Consider the following 13,405-nt stretch of genomic DNA (forward strand, 5'->3'; position numbering starts at 1 on the left):
GCAGGAAGCTTGGCCCCAGTGATGTACTGGGCTGTTCGCACTACCCTCTGTAGTGCTTTGCGGTCAGAGGCCGAGCAATTGGTTCTGGGTTTGGGGACTATGAAAAGACCCCTGGTGGCATGTTTGATGGGAAAAGTGTGTGTGTCAGAGCTGTGTGTAAGTTGACTATGCAAACAATTTGGGATTTTCAACACCATACCAGGCAGTGATGCAGCCAGTCAGGATGCTCTCAATGGTGCAGCTGTAGAACCTTTTGAGGATCTGAGGGCCCATGCCAAATCTTTTCAGTCTCCTGAGGGGGAATAGGTTTTGTCGAGCCCTCTTCACGACTGTCTTGGTGTGCTTGGACCATGTTAGTTCGTGGGTTATGTACACCAAGGAACTTGAAGCTCTCAACCTGCTCCACTGTAGCCCTGTCGATGAGAATGGGGGTGTGCTCTGTTCACTTTTTCCTGTAGACCACAATCATCTCCTTTGTCTTGATCATGTTGAGGGAGAGGTTGTTGTCCTGGCACCACACGGTCAGGTCTCTGACCTCCTCCCTATAGGCTGTCTCGTCATTGTCGGTGATCAGGCCTACCACTGTTGTGTCATCAGCAAACTTAATGATGGTGTTGGAGTCGTGCCTGGCCGTGCAGTCATGAGTGAACAGGGAGTACAGGAGGGGGCTGAGCACGCACACCCCTGAGGGGCCCCTGTATTGAGGATCAGCGTGGCGGATGTGTTGATACCTACCCTTACCACCTGGGGGCGGCCCGTCAGGAAGTCCAGAATCCAGTTGCAGAGGGGGGTGTTAAGTCCCAGGGTCCTTAGCTTATTGAAGGCACTATGATGTTGAACGCTGAGCTGTAGTCAATGAATAGCATTCTCACATAGGTGTTCCTTTTGGCAAGGTGGGAATGGGCAGTGTGGAGTGCAATAGAGAGATTGCTTGGTCTGTGGGTCTGTTGGGGCGGTATGCAAGTTGGAGAGGGTATAGGGTTTCTGGGATGATGGTGTTGATGTGAGCCATTACCAGCCTTTCAAAGCACTTCATGGCTACAGACGTGAGTGCCATGGGTCGGTAGTCATTTAGGCAGGCTACCTTAGTGGTCTTGGGCACAGGCACTATGGTGGTCTGATTAAAACATGTTGGTATTACAGACTCGGACAGGGAGAGGTTGAAAATGTCAGTGAAGACACTTGCCAGTTGGTCAGTGCATGCTCGCAGTACACATCCTGGTAATCCGTCTTGCCCTGTGGCCTTGTGAAAGTTGACCTGTTTAAAGGTCTTACTCACATTGGCTGCTGAGATGATCACACAGTTCTCTGGCACAGCTGGTGCTCTCATGCATGTTTCAGTGTTATTTGCCTCGAAGCGAGCATAGAAGTAGTTTAGCTCATCTGGTAGGCTTGTGTCACTGGACAGCTCTCGGCTGTGCTTCGCTTTGTAGTCTGTAATGGTTTGCAAGCCCTGCCACATCCGACGAGCGTCAGAGCCATTGTAGTACGATTCAATCTAATATGCTTGCATTAAGGTGTCTAATATAATATACTTGCATTAAGGTGTCTAATATAATATACTTGCATTAAGGTGTCTAATATAATATACTTGCATTAAGGTGTAATATAACATACTTGTATTAAGGTGTCTAATATAATATACTTGCCAAACGAATGTCGACATTAATGAATGCATTTCTGTATCTTCCAAAATCTTTACAATGGAGTAGAACCAAAATGAATGTGCAAAGGCTTCAAAACAGCACTCCCTGTCTGTTGTCTAGGGTTAATACATATAATTGATAAAAACTAGTCTTCATGAGGAAAATTATAGCAATACAATAATTGACCAGTAGATGGTAGTCTTGGTACGTCATCTGTGGACATGTGAACAGACCAAGGGGCTCGTTCAGCAGGATGCAACGTTTGGAACGTTCAGATAGAAATACGCTATGTAGTAAAAAACATGCATCTCTGACATGTAGAATAAGTAATCATGTCTGCTTTATTGTTATAATTTATATCTGCAACTTTTGACCAAGTCTGGCTTCTGAATGTGGACAGAGGCTCTTTCACAATTGACTCCCTCTCCTTGTCTCCTCCCGTACATCTGCACTGACTGGCTTCACAGGTGAAAACAAAATGGTGGAAGGAAGCCATTTATTTTGGTATTGCCCTCAGGTAGCCTGTTTCTGGTCTCAGGTTCAGGAATGGCTGAAAATGCATAGCATTGATCTAAAATTGACTCTAGAAATAGTACTGTTAGGAGATATGGAGAGACCGGGTCAGTCAATTACTAATATACTAATATTCTTAGTATATTAAAAAAAAAAAGTATTTATCTTCAACTCGCAATCTGTGGATTCTATTCAATTAGATACATTGAAATTGTACATGAAACATCCCAGCATAGTTGAAAGATATGTGTTGGGTAGAAACCCGAAGTGGGTGGCCAGCAGAGATAGATGGGATGGGCTGAGGGAAGCTGAGGGTTGGTATGTAGAATTGGAGACAAGTGGGAGTGGAGTTGCTGTGTGAGAGACAGAATGATGGTCAAAGATAAAAGTTTAAAAAAAGTAAAAATAATAAAAAGTACATTTGAATGACACTAAGGGGCAGTGTTTTTACAACTAATGCCGGTTTGCCTGAGGCTGATGCCGTGCAGGTGTTTATACACATGCTTATACTGTACAGACACTCATTCAAATAAACACATACAAGAACACACACATACATGTAATAGTGCCAGACATGCACACAAACATATACAGTTGGCATTGCTGTTATGATTTTAGTTGCCCTTGATGACCTTTGTTTAAAATGTATTATTATTAAACAAAAAAGGCATTGTTGTTTGCTGTTTACTTCTGTCGTTTCCTTTTTCTCTTTAGCTCATTCTCTTGATTGTTGGTGCATTGGGGGGTTCTTGGGGGTGGGGAATGGAATGAATTATATTTAACATTTTTCTTCCTGGGGGGATTGTGGGAGGGGTCTCGAATGCTTGAGGGACAGCTATTGGGGAACTGTGGGGGGATCTTGGAGGGTTCGGGTTCACGTTTTTTGGCCTGGTTGTAGATCGGTCAACGTGCCCTTGAGCAAGGCATTGACCCTGGATGCTTCTGTGTGTCGCTCTGAATGGGAGTCTGTTGGATGACTGGTATGATGTAGTTGTTGAGCGGCTTCACTGCAAGTATATTGTATGTTTCGAATATTCAATAAAAATAATAAAAAATATGGTGGAAGGAAGCCCATCATTAGGCTGGCTTAGCTTTCACCTGGTCAGCTCTTTCAGAACAGAGAAGGAGAGGACAGACGAAGACAGATGTTTAGACTACTGAGAAAAGAGCCATAGTGTATTGGGTTAGTGTAGTGTTGTTGAATTAGCACAGGCTGTAGCTCTTCTAGACCAGTCATACATAGTCACACGGAATGGATGGTTATCACAGGAGGTTGGTGGGACCTTAATTGCGGAGGGCAGGCTTGTAATGGCTGGAGTGTAATTGGTAGAATGGTATCAAATACAAATGCATGATTTCTTTGTGTTTGATGCCATTTTATTTGCTCTGTTCCAGCCATTATTACGAGCCATCCTCCCCTCAGCAGCCTCCACTGATTTAAACGCTTTTACTTGAATCTCATGCATTCTGTCAATCACACACACCCACAAAACCCTGCCTAAGGCTGTCTCTCTGATAACTGGAGGTCATTGCCACCTGTTCTACTGTAGTCAAGGATTAGTCCTAGTTGTTAGTTTAGTAACACAACCTCAGACACTGTTTTGATAACTAATGGTTATTTATGATCCAACCCTTAATTCTGGTGTTGTCAGCACAAACAGGAAGTTAACAAGATATAAGTTCAAATGTAAACAGTAACATTCACTCTCTGTACTTAAGTGGCAGAGAGGTGTCTTGTCCTTCTAGATTCCATGTTAATATTAGATAAAGTATAAAACAGAGAGGTGTCTTGTCCTTCTAGATTCCATGTTAATATTAGATAAAGTATAAAACAGAGAGGTGTCTTGTCCTTCTAGATTCCATGTTAATATTAGATAAAGTATAAAACAGAGAGGTGTCTTGTCCTTCTAGATTCCATGTTAATATTAGATAAACTATAAAACAGAGAGGTGTCTTGTCCTTCTAGATTCCATGTTAATATTAGATAAAGTATAAAACAGAGAGGTGTCTTGTCCTTCTAGATTCCATGTTAGATAAAACAGAGTAGAGAACAATAATGTACTAGTCAGGTAATGTCTTTAATCTCGGTTGAATTATTTATTGAATTAGCAGGAAGTACACATTGTTTATGTTCAGAATAATAAAAGCAGAAGAAGTAAGCATAACTGATAAACATATACAGTCATTTCAAATGTATTTAGATGTGTAAAACTTAACAGTAATTGACTGACAGCAGCTATTGAATGATATTAAACCCCTATTATACACCTCATTGTTTGACATATGAATTATTGTTTGTCAGCTTGTGTAGCAGACATGAGTCGTTCATGATTGCTCATGGTCAAGTGTTGAGGTAGCCCAACCTGCGACTTCAAAATCAGTGTCAGATCTCGGTCCGAGAGGGAAATACCTCGTCTAATTAAGACGTTGGTTTCCCCCGTGGGAGACTCAGGTTCAGATCAGTGTCTTTGTGTGTGTGTGTGTGTTTCTGAATGTGTGCATGTGTTTGTACCATTCTATCAAATCACACCAGTCTTCAGACCATCATTAACATACAGTAGAGAGTTCATTAATCAGCAGTGCAGAGAAAGTACCTATGAGAAGCCTATTTCTCACAGATCCATTGTTTTGAATAGATACAATCAAAATCCCACAATGCTCCTTGGCCTGACGACTTGTAAATGATTCCCCCACAGTTCTGGTATGTACCACCATTGGGCTGTCCATCATCCCAATACCTGCAGTAGAGCCAACGCAGAGTTAGACTGACCACTCTCTCAGAACCTAGAGTATGAACAACACAGAGTTAAACTGACCACTCTCTCAGAACCTAGAGTATGAACAACACAGAGTTAGACTGACCACTCTCTCAGAACCTAGAGTATTAACAACACAGAGTTAAACTGACCACTCTCTCAGAACCTAGAGTATGAACAACACAGAGAATCAGTCCTACTACTTCCACTGTGGTCAGTGTTATTAGAGCAGTAGTCTCTTAACTTGGGGTGGTCAGTGTTATTAGAGCAGTAGTCTCTTACCTTCGGGTGGTCAGTGTTATTATAGAGCAGTAATCTCTTACCTTGGGGTGGTCAGTGTTATTATAGAGCAGTAGTCTCTAACCTTGGGGTGGTCAGTGTTATCATAGAGCAGTAGTCTCTTACCTTGGGGTGGTCAGTGTTATTACAGCAGTAGTCTCTTACCTTGGGATGGCCAGTGTTATTATAGAGCAGTAGTCTCTTACCTTGGGGTGGTCAGTGTTATTAGAGCAGTAGTCTCTTACCTTGGGGTGGTCAGTGTTATTACAGCAGTAGTCTCTTACCTTGGGGTGGTCAGTGTTATTATAGAGCAGTAGTCTCTTACCTTGGGGTGGTCAGTGTTATTATAGAGCAGTAGTGTCTTACCTTGGGGTGGTCAGTGTTATCATAGAGCAGTAGTCTCTTACCTTGGGGTGGTCAGTGTTATTACAGCAGTAGTCTCTTACCTTGGGATGGCCAGTGTTATTATAGAGCAGTAGTCTCTTATCTTGGGGTGGTCAGTGTGATTATAGAGCAGTAGTGTCTTACCTTGGGGTGGTCAGTGTTATTACAGCAGTAGTCTCTTACCTTGGGATGGCCAGTGTTATTATAGAGCAGTAGTCTCTTATCTTGGGGTGGTCAGTGTTGTTAGAGCTGTAATCTCTAACCTTGGGGTGGTCAGTGTTGTTAGAGCTGTAATCTCTTACCTTGGGGTGGTCAGTGTTATTATAGAGCAGTAGTCTCTAACCTTGGGATGGTCAGTGTTATTATAGAGCAATAGTCTCTTACCTTGGGGTGGTCAGTGTTATTATAGAGCAGTAGTCTCTAACCTTGGGATGGTCAGTGTTATTATAGAGCAGTAGTCTCTTACCTTGGGGTGGTCAGTGTTATTAGAGTAGTAGTCTCTTACCTTGGGGTGGTCAGTGTTATTAGATCAGTAATCTCTTACCTTGGGGTGGTCAGTGTTACTATACAGCAGTAGTCTCTAACCTTGGGATGGTCAGTGTTATTATAGAGCAGTAGTCTCTTACCTTGGGGTGGTCAGTGTTATTAGAGTAGTAGTCTCTTACCTTGGGGTGGTCAGTGTTATTAGAGCAGTAGTCTCTTACCTTGGGGTGGTCAGTGTTATTGCTGCTGTGCTGCTGCTGCTCCAGTTTCAACTGTTCTGCCTGCGGCTACGGAACCCTGACCTGTTCACCGGACGTGCTTGTTGCACCCTCGACAATTACTATGATTATTATTATTTGACCATGCTGGTCATTTACGAACATTTTAACATCTTGACCATGTTCTGTTATAATATCCACCCGGCACAGCCAGAAGAGGACTGGCCACCCCTCATAGCCTGGTTCCTCTCTAGGTTTCTTCCTAGGTTTTTGGCCTTTCTCAGGAGTTTTTCCTAGGGAGTTTTTCCCAGCCACCGTGCTTCTTTCACATGCATTGCTTGCTGTTTGGGGTTTTAGGCTGGGTTTCTGTACAGCACTTTGAGATTTCAGCTGATGTACGAAGGGCTATATAAATAAATTTGATTTGATTTGATTTGATTTGATTTGTTATTATAGAGCAGTAGTCTCTTACCTTGGGGTGATCAGTGTTATTATAGAGCAGTAGTCTCTTACCTTGGGATGGTCAGTGTTATTATAGAGCAGTAGTCTCTTACCTTGGGGTGATCAGTGTTATTATAGGGCAGTAGTCTCTTACCTTGGGGTGGTCAGTGTTGTTAGAGCTGTAATCTCTTACCTTGGGGTGGTCAGTGTTGTTATAGAGCAGTAGTCTCTTACCTTGGGGTGGTCAGTGTTATTATAGAGCAGTAGTCTCTTACCTTGGGATGGTCAGTGTTATTATAGAGCAGTAGTCTCTTACCTTGGGATGGTCAGTGTTATTATAGAGCAGTAGTCTCTAACCTTGGTGTGGTCAGTGTTATTAGAGCAGTAGTCTCTTACCTTGGGGTGGTCAGTGTTATTATAGAGCAGTAGTCTCTTACCTTGGGGTGATCAGTGTTATTATAGAGCAGTAGTCTCTTACCTTGGGGTGGTCAGTGTTATTATAGAGCAGTAGTCTCTAACCTTGGGGTGGTCAGTGTTATTATAGAGCAGTAGTCTCTTACCTTGGGATGGCCAGTGTTATTATAGAGCAGTAGTCTCTTACCTTGGGGTGGTCAGTGTTATTAGAGTAGTAGTCTCTTACCTTGGGGTGGTCAGTGTTATTAGATCAGTAATCTCTTACCTTGGGGTGGTCAGTGTTACTATACAGCAGTAGTCTCTAACCTTGGGATGGTCAGTGTTATTATAGAGCAGTAGTCTCTTACCTTGGGGTGGTCAGTGTTATTAGAGTAGTAGTCTCTTACCTTGGGGTGGTCAGTGTTATTAGAGCAGTAGTCTCTTACCTTGGGGTGGTCAGTGTTATTATAGAGCAGTAGTCTCTTACCTTGGGGTGATCAGTGTTATTATAGAGCAGTAGTCTCTTACCTTGGGATGGTCAGTGTTATTATAGAGCAGTAGTCTCTTACCTTGGGGTGATCAGTGTTATTATAGGGCAGTAGTCTCTTACCTTGGGGTGGTCAGTGTTGTTAGAGCTGTAATCTCTTACCTTGGGGTGGTCAGTGTTGTTATAGAGCAGTAGTCTCTTACCTTGGGGTGGTCAGTGTTATTATAGAGCAGTAGTCTCTTACCTTGGGATGGTCAGTGTTATTATAGAGCAGTAGTCTCTTACCTTGGGATGGTCAGTGTTATTATAGAGCAGTAGTCTCTAACCTTGGTGTGGTCAGTGTTATTAGAGCAGTAGTCTCTTACCTTGGGGTGGTCAGTGTTATTATAGAGCAGTAGTCTCTTACCTTGGGGTGATCAGTGTTATTATAGAGCAGTAGTCTCTTACCTTGGGGTGGTCAGTGTTATTATAGAGCAGTAGTCTCTAACCTTGGGGTGGTCAGTGTTATTATAGAGCAGTAGTCTCTTACCTTGGGATGGCCAGTGTTATTATAGAGCAGTAGTCTCTTACCTTGGGGTGATCAGTGTAATTATAGAGCAGTAGTCTCTTACCTTGGGGTGGTCAGTGTTATTATAGAGCAGTAGTCTCTTACCTTGGGGTGGTCAGTGTTATTATAGAGCAGTAGTCTCTTACCTTGGGGTGGTCAGTGTTATTATAGAGCAGTAGTCTCTTACCTTGGGGTGGTCAGTGTTATTAGAGCAGTAGTCTCTTACCTTGGGGTGGTCAGTGTTATTATACAGCAGTAGTCTCTTACCTTGGGGTGGTCAGTGTTATTATAGAGCAGTAGTCTCTTACCTTGGGGTGGTCAGTGTTATTATAGAGCAGTAGTCTCTTACCTTGGGGTGGTCAGTGTTATTATAGAGCAGTAGTCTCTAACCTTGGGGTGATCAGTGTAATTATAGAGCAGTAGTCTCTTACCTTGGGGTGGTCAGTGTTATTATAGAGCAGTAGTCTCTTACCTTGGGGTGGTCAGTGTTATTATAGAGCAGTAGTCTCTTACCTTGGGGTGGTCAGTGTTATTAGAGCAGTAGTCTCTAACCTTGGGGTGGTCAGTGTTATTATAGAGCAGTAGTCTCTTACCCTGGGGTGGTCAGTGTTGTTATAGAGCAGTAGTCTCTTATCTTGGGGTGGTCAGTGTTATTATAGAGCAGTAGTCTCTTACCTTGGGGTGGTCAGTGTTATTATAGAGCAGTAGTCTCTTACCTTGGGGTGGTCAGTGTTATTATAGAGCAGTAGTCTCTAACCTTGGGGTGATCAGTGTAATTATAGAGCAGTAGTCTCTTACCTTGGGGTGGTCAGTGTTATTATAGAGCAGTAGTCTCTTACCTTGGGGTGGTCAGTGTTATTATAGAGCAGTAGTCTCTTACCTTGGGGTGGTCAGTGTTATTAGAGCAGTAGTCTCTAACCTTGGGGTGGTCAGTGTTATTATAGAGCAGTAGTCTCTTACCCTGGGGTGGTCAGTGTTGTTATAGAGCAGTAGTCTCTTATCTTGGGGTGGTCAGTGTTATTATAGAGCAGTAGTCTCTTACCTTGGGGTGGTCAGTGTTATTATAGAGCAGTAGTGTCTTACCTTGGGGTGGTCAGTGTTATTAGAGCAGTAGTCTCTAACCTTGGGGTGGTCAGTGTTATTATAGAGCAGTAGTCTCTTACCTTGGGGTGGTCAGTGTTATTATAGAGCAGTAGTCTCTTACCTTGGGGTGGTCAGTCTTGTTATAGAGTAGTAGTCTCTTACCTTGGGATGGTCAGTGTTATTATAGAGCAGTAGTCTCTTACCTTGGGGTGGTCAGTGTTATTATAGAGCAGTAGTCTCTTATCTTGGGGTGGTCAGTGTTATTAGAGCAGTAGTCTCTTACCTTGGGGTGGTCAGTGTTATTATAGAGCAGTAGTCTCTTATCTTGGGGTGGTCAGAGTTATTAGAGCAGTAGTCTCTAACCTTGGTGTGGTCAGTGTTATTAGAGCAGTAGTCTCTAACCTTGGGGTGGTCAGTGTTATTATAGAGCAGTAGTCTCTTATCTTGGGGTGGTCAGTGTTATTAGAGCAGTAGTCTCTCACCTTGGGGTGGTCAGTGTTGTTAGAGCAGTATTCTCTTACCTTGGGGTGGTCAGTGTTATTAGAGCAGTAGTCTCTAACCTTGGGGTGGTCAGTGTTATTATAGAGCAGTAGTCTCTTACCTTGGGGTGGTCAGTGTTATTATAGAGCAGTAATCTCTAACCTTGGTGTGGTCAGTGTTATTAGAGCAGTAGTCTCTAACCTTGGTGTGGTCAGTGTTATTAGAGCAGTAGTCTCTAACCTTGGGGTGGTCAGTGTTATTATAGAGCAGTAGTCTCTTATCTTGGGGTGGTCAGTGTTGTTAGAGCAGTAGTCTCTTACCTTGGGGTGGTCAGTGTTATTAGAGCAGTAGTCTCTAACCTTGGGGTGGTCAGTGTTATTATAGAGCAGTAGTCTCTTACCTTGGGGTGGTCAGTGTTATTATAGAGCAGTAATCTCTAACCTTGGGGTGGTCAGTGTTATTATAGAGCAGTAGTCTCTTACCTTGGGGTGGTCAGTGTTATTATAGAGCAGTAATCTCTAACCTTGGTGTGGTCAGTGTTATTAGAGCAGTAGTCTCTTACCTTGGGGTGGTCAGTGTTATTATAGAGCAGTAGTCTCTTACCTTGGGGTGGTCAGTGTTGTTAGAGCAGTAGTCTCTTACCTTGGGGTGGTCAGTGTTACTATACAGCAGTAGTCTCTTACCTTGGGGTGGTCAGTGGGGTGCCGTCCACCCATTTCCAGGTCCCCTCAGTAATAGAGTCAGTCAGACCAATCCAGGCATATTTGACTGATTCAAACCCATTGATGAATGTCTGTTGTGGCACAGGAAAAGCATTGTTAATAATACATCATAGACAAATACAAAAAGTAGCTCTCTCTGTCTCTCACCTGTTCCTCTTCACTGTTAACGATCACCAGATCTGCTCCTCTCTCCAGACAGTCCTGTCTACTCTCAGTCCAGGCTTTCTCCTCAGTAGAGAGATAATAACAGCCGCAGCCAAACCTTCTCCATCCTTCAGGACAGGACCCTATGAACTTAACTTTTACCATCTTTGACACTCGAATGTTATGAACATTTATATTACACAAAATAAAAAGAACATGACGCAGATGAAGTCTTCTAATGTGCGCCTGTGTAATGATCATGCTGTTTAATCAGCTTCTTGATATGCCACACCTGTCAGGTGGATGGATTATCTAGGCAAAGGAGAAATGCTCACTAACAGAGATGAAAACAAATTTGAGCATTTGAGAGAAACTGGCTTTTTGTGTGTATGGAACATTTCTGGGATCTTTTATTTCAGCTCATGAAACATGGGACCAACACTTTACATGTTGTGTTTATATTTTTGTTCAGTGTATCTGTGACATTTTCTCGTTAAACATAACTTTGCAACTATTATTTATTCCCGCATTGAACATGTAGGTAGCTTTGCATGAGCCTTGTCTTGTGAGTCCAGAACAGCTCATTGGATGTAGTCTTCTGCTCCTGTTTCTGTAGTGTGAGGCAGCTTGATGTACAAGTAAACACTTCCAATGTATCTGACATCTCTAATCTCTTCTAGAATTAATAATTATAAAACTGGGTCAATGAATTACATTACACTTTCGACACAGATTGGAAAATGTGCCTTCAGTTATGTTGCAGCTTAAATGTGGAACAATACTTCTTGAATATGTTAATGTGTGAGATAACAGGTCAACTACCAAAACTGTGTGTATTGGGGGGGCGCTGTCCTTACCTTTGTTCTCCCAGTTCAACCTTTCTATCTCCTTCTGTAGCTGGTCACGCTCCATAGTTCTAGTGTTCAGACTCTTCTTCAGCTCATCTATTTCAGTGGTTCTGGTATTTAGACTATTTTGTAGCTGGTCTTTCTCTGTGGTCGTGGTATATAGACTATTCTGTAGCTGGTCTCTCTCTGTGGTCGTGGAAATTAGACTGTTCTGTAACTGGTCTCTCTCTGTGGTTGTGGACATGTGACTATTTTGTGTCTGGTCTCTCTCTGTGGTTGAGGAAATTAGACTATTCTGTAGCCGGTCTCTCTCTGTGTTCATGGGATTTAGACTATTCTGTAGTTGGTCTCTCTCTGTGTTCATGGTATTTACACTATTCTGTAGCTGGTCTCTCTCTGTGGCCGTGGTAATTGGACTATTCTGTAGCTGGTCTCTCTCTGTAGTCGTGGAAATTAGACTATTCTGTATCTGGTCTCTCTCTGTGGTCGAGGAAATTAGACTATTTTGTGTCTGTTCTCTCTCTGTGGTCGTGGAAATTAGACTCTTTTGCAGCTGGTCTCTCTCTGTGTTCATGGTATTTACACTATTCTGTAGCTGGTCTCTCTCTGTGGTCGTGGAAATTAGACTATTTTGTGTCTGGTCTCTCTCTGTGGTTGTGGAAATTAGACTATTCTGTAGCTGGTCTCTCTCTGTGTTCATGGGATTTAGACTATTCTGTAGCTGGTCTCTCTCTGTGTTCATGGTATTTACAATATTCTGTAGCTGGTCTCTCTCTGTGGCCGTGGTAATTAGACTATTCTGTAGCTCGTCTCTCTCTGTGTTCATGGTATTTAGACTATTCTGTAGCCGGTCTCTCTCTGTGTTCATGGTATTTACACTATTCTGTAGCTGGTCTCTCTCTGTGTCCGTGGTAATTGGACTATTCTGTAGCTGGTCTCTCTCTGTGGTCGTGGAAATTAGACTATTTTGTATCTGGTCTCTCTCTGTGTTTTTGGAAATTAGACTATTTTGTGGCTGTTCTCGCTCTGTGGTCCTGGAAATTAGACTCTTTTGCAGCTGGTCTCTCTCTGTGTTCATGGTATTTACACTATTCTGTAGCTGGTCTCTCTCTGTGGTTGTGGAAATTTGACTATTTTGTGGCTGTTCTCTCTCTGTGGTCGTGGAAATTATATTATTCTGTATCTGGTCTCTCTCTGTGGTTGTGGAAATTAGACTATTTTGTGTCTGGTCTCTCTCTGTGGTTGTGGAAATTAGACTATTCTGTAGTTGGTCTCTCTCTGTGTTCATGGTATTTAGACTATTCTGTAGCTGGTCTCTCTCTGTGGCCATGGTAATTGGACTATTCTGTAGCTGGTCTCTCTCTGTAGTCGTGGAAATTAGACTATTCTGTATCTGGTCTCTCTCTGTGGTCGAGGAAATTAGACTATTTTGTGTCTGTTCTCTCTCTGTGGTCGTGGAAATTAGACTCTTTTGCAGCTGGTCTCTCTCTGTGTTCATGGTATTTACACTATTCTGTAGCTGGTCTCTCTCTGTGGTCGTGGAAATTAGACTATTTTGTGTCTGGTCTCTCTCTGTGGTTGTGGAAATTAGACTATTCTGTAGCTGGTCTCTCTCTGTGTTCATGGGATTTAGACTATTCTGTAGCTGGTCTCTCTCTGTGTTCATGGTATTTACAATATTCTGTAGCTGGTCTCTCTCTGTGGCCGTGGTAATTAGACTATTCTGTAGCTCGTCTCTCTCTGTGTTCATGGTATTTAGACTATTCTGTAGCCGGTCTCTCTCTGTGTTCATGGTATTTACACTATTCTGTAGCTGGTCTCTCTCTGTGTCCGTGGTAATTGGACTATTCTGTAGCTGGTCTCTCTCTGTGGTCGTGGAAATTAGACTATTTTGTATCTGGTCTCTCTCTGTGTTTTTGGAAATTAGACTATTTTGTGGCTGTTCTCGCTCTGTGGTCCTGGAAATTAGACTCTTTTGCAG

The 13,405-nt window shown here is 42.8% G+C and overlaps 2 protein-coding genes across 2 annotated transcripts; both read right to left on the reverse strand.

Annotated features, from left to right (window-relative positions):
* Positions 1-4,220: 4,220 nt before the first annotated feature.
* Positions 4,221-12,070, reverse strand: LOC115202463 (CD209 antigen-like protein 2). The gene is made up of 4 exons (XM_029766621.1): positions 11,434-12,070; positions 10,580-10,719; positions 10,394-10,503; positions 4,221-4,897 (listed from the first exon to the last, which is right to left on the reverse strand). Exons 1-4 carry the CDS (start codon positions 11,996-11,998, stop codon positions 4,765-4,767), a joined length of 948 nt encoding a protein of 315 aa, XP_029622481.1. The 5' UTR covers positions 11,999-12,070; the 3' UTR covers positions 4,221-4,764.
* A 27-nt stretch (positions 12,071-12,097) lies between these two features.
* On the reverse strand, positions 12,098-13,090 carry LOC115202024 (GRIP domain-containing protein RUD3-like; the record flags this gene model as incomplete). The annotated part of the gene is made up of 1 exon (XM_029765881.1): positions 12,098-13,090. A coding segment is annotated over exon 1 (993 nt), but the record flags the coding sequence as incomplete, so codon positions are not given.
* Between the last annotated feature and the right edge of the window lie 315 nt (positions 13,091-13,405).

The sequence above is a fragment of the Salmo trutta genome, chromosome 11 (genome assembly GCF_901001165.1).
Source record: "Salmo trutta chromosome 11, fSalTru1.1, whole genome shotgun sequence".
NCBI classification, from domain to species: Eukaryota; Metazoa; Chordata; class Actinopteri; order Salmoniformes; family Salmonidae; genus Salmo; species Salmo trutta.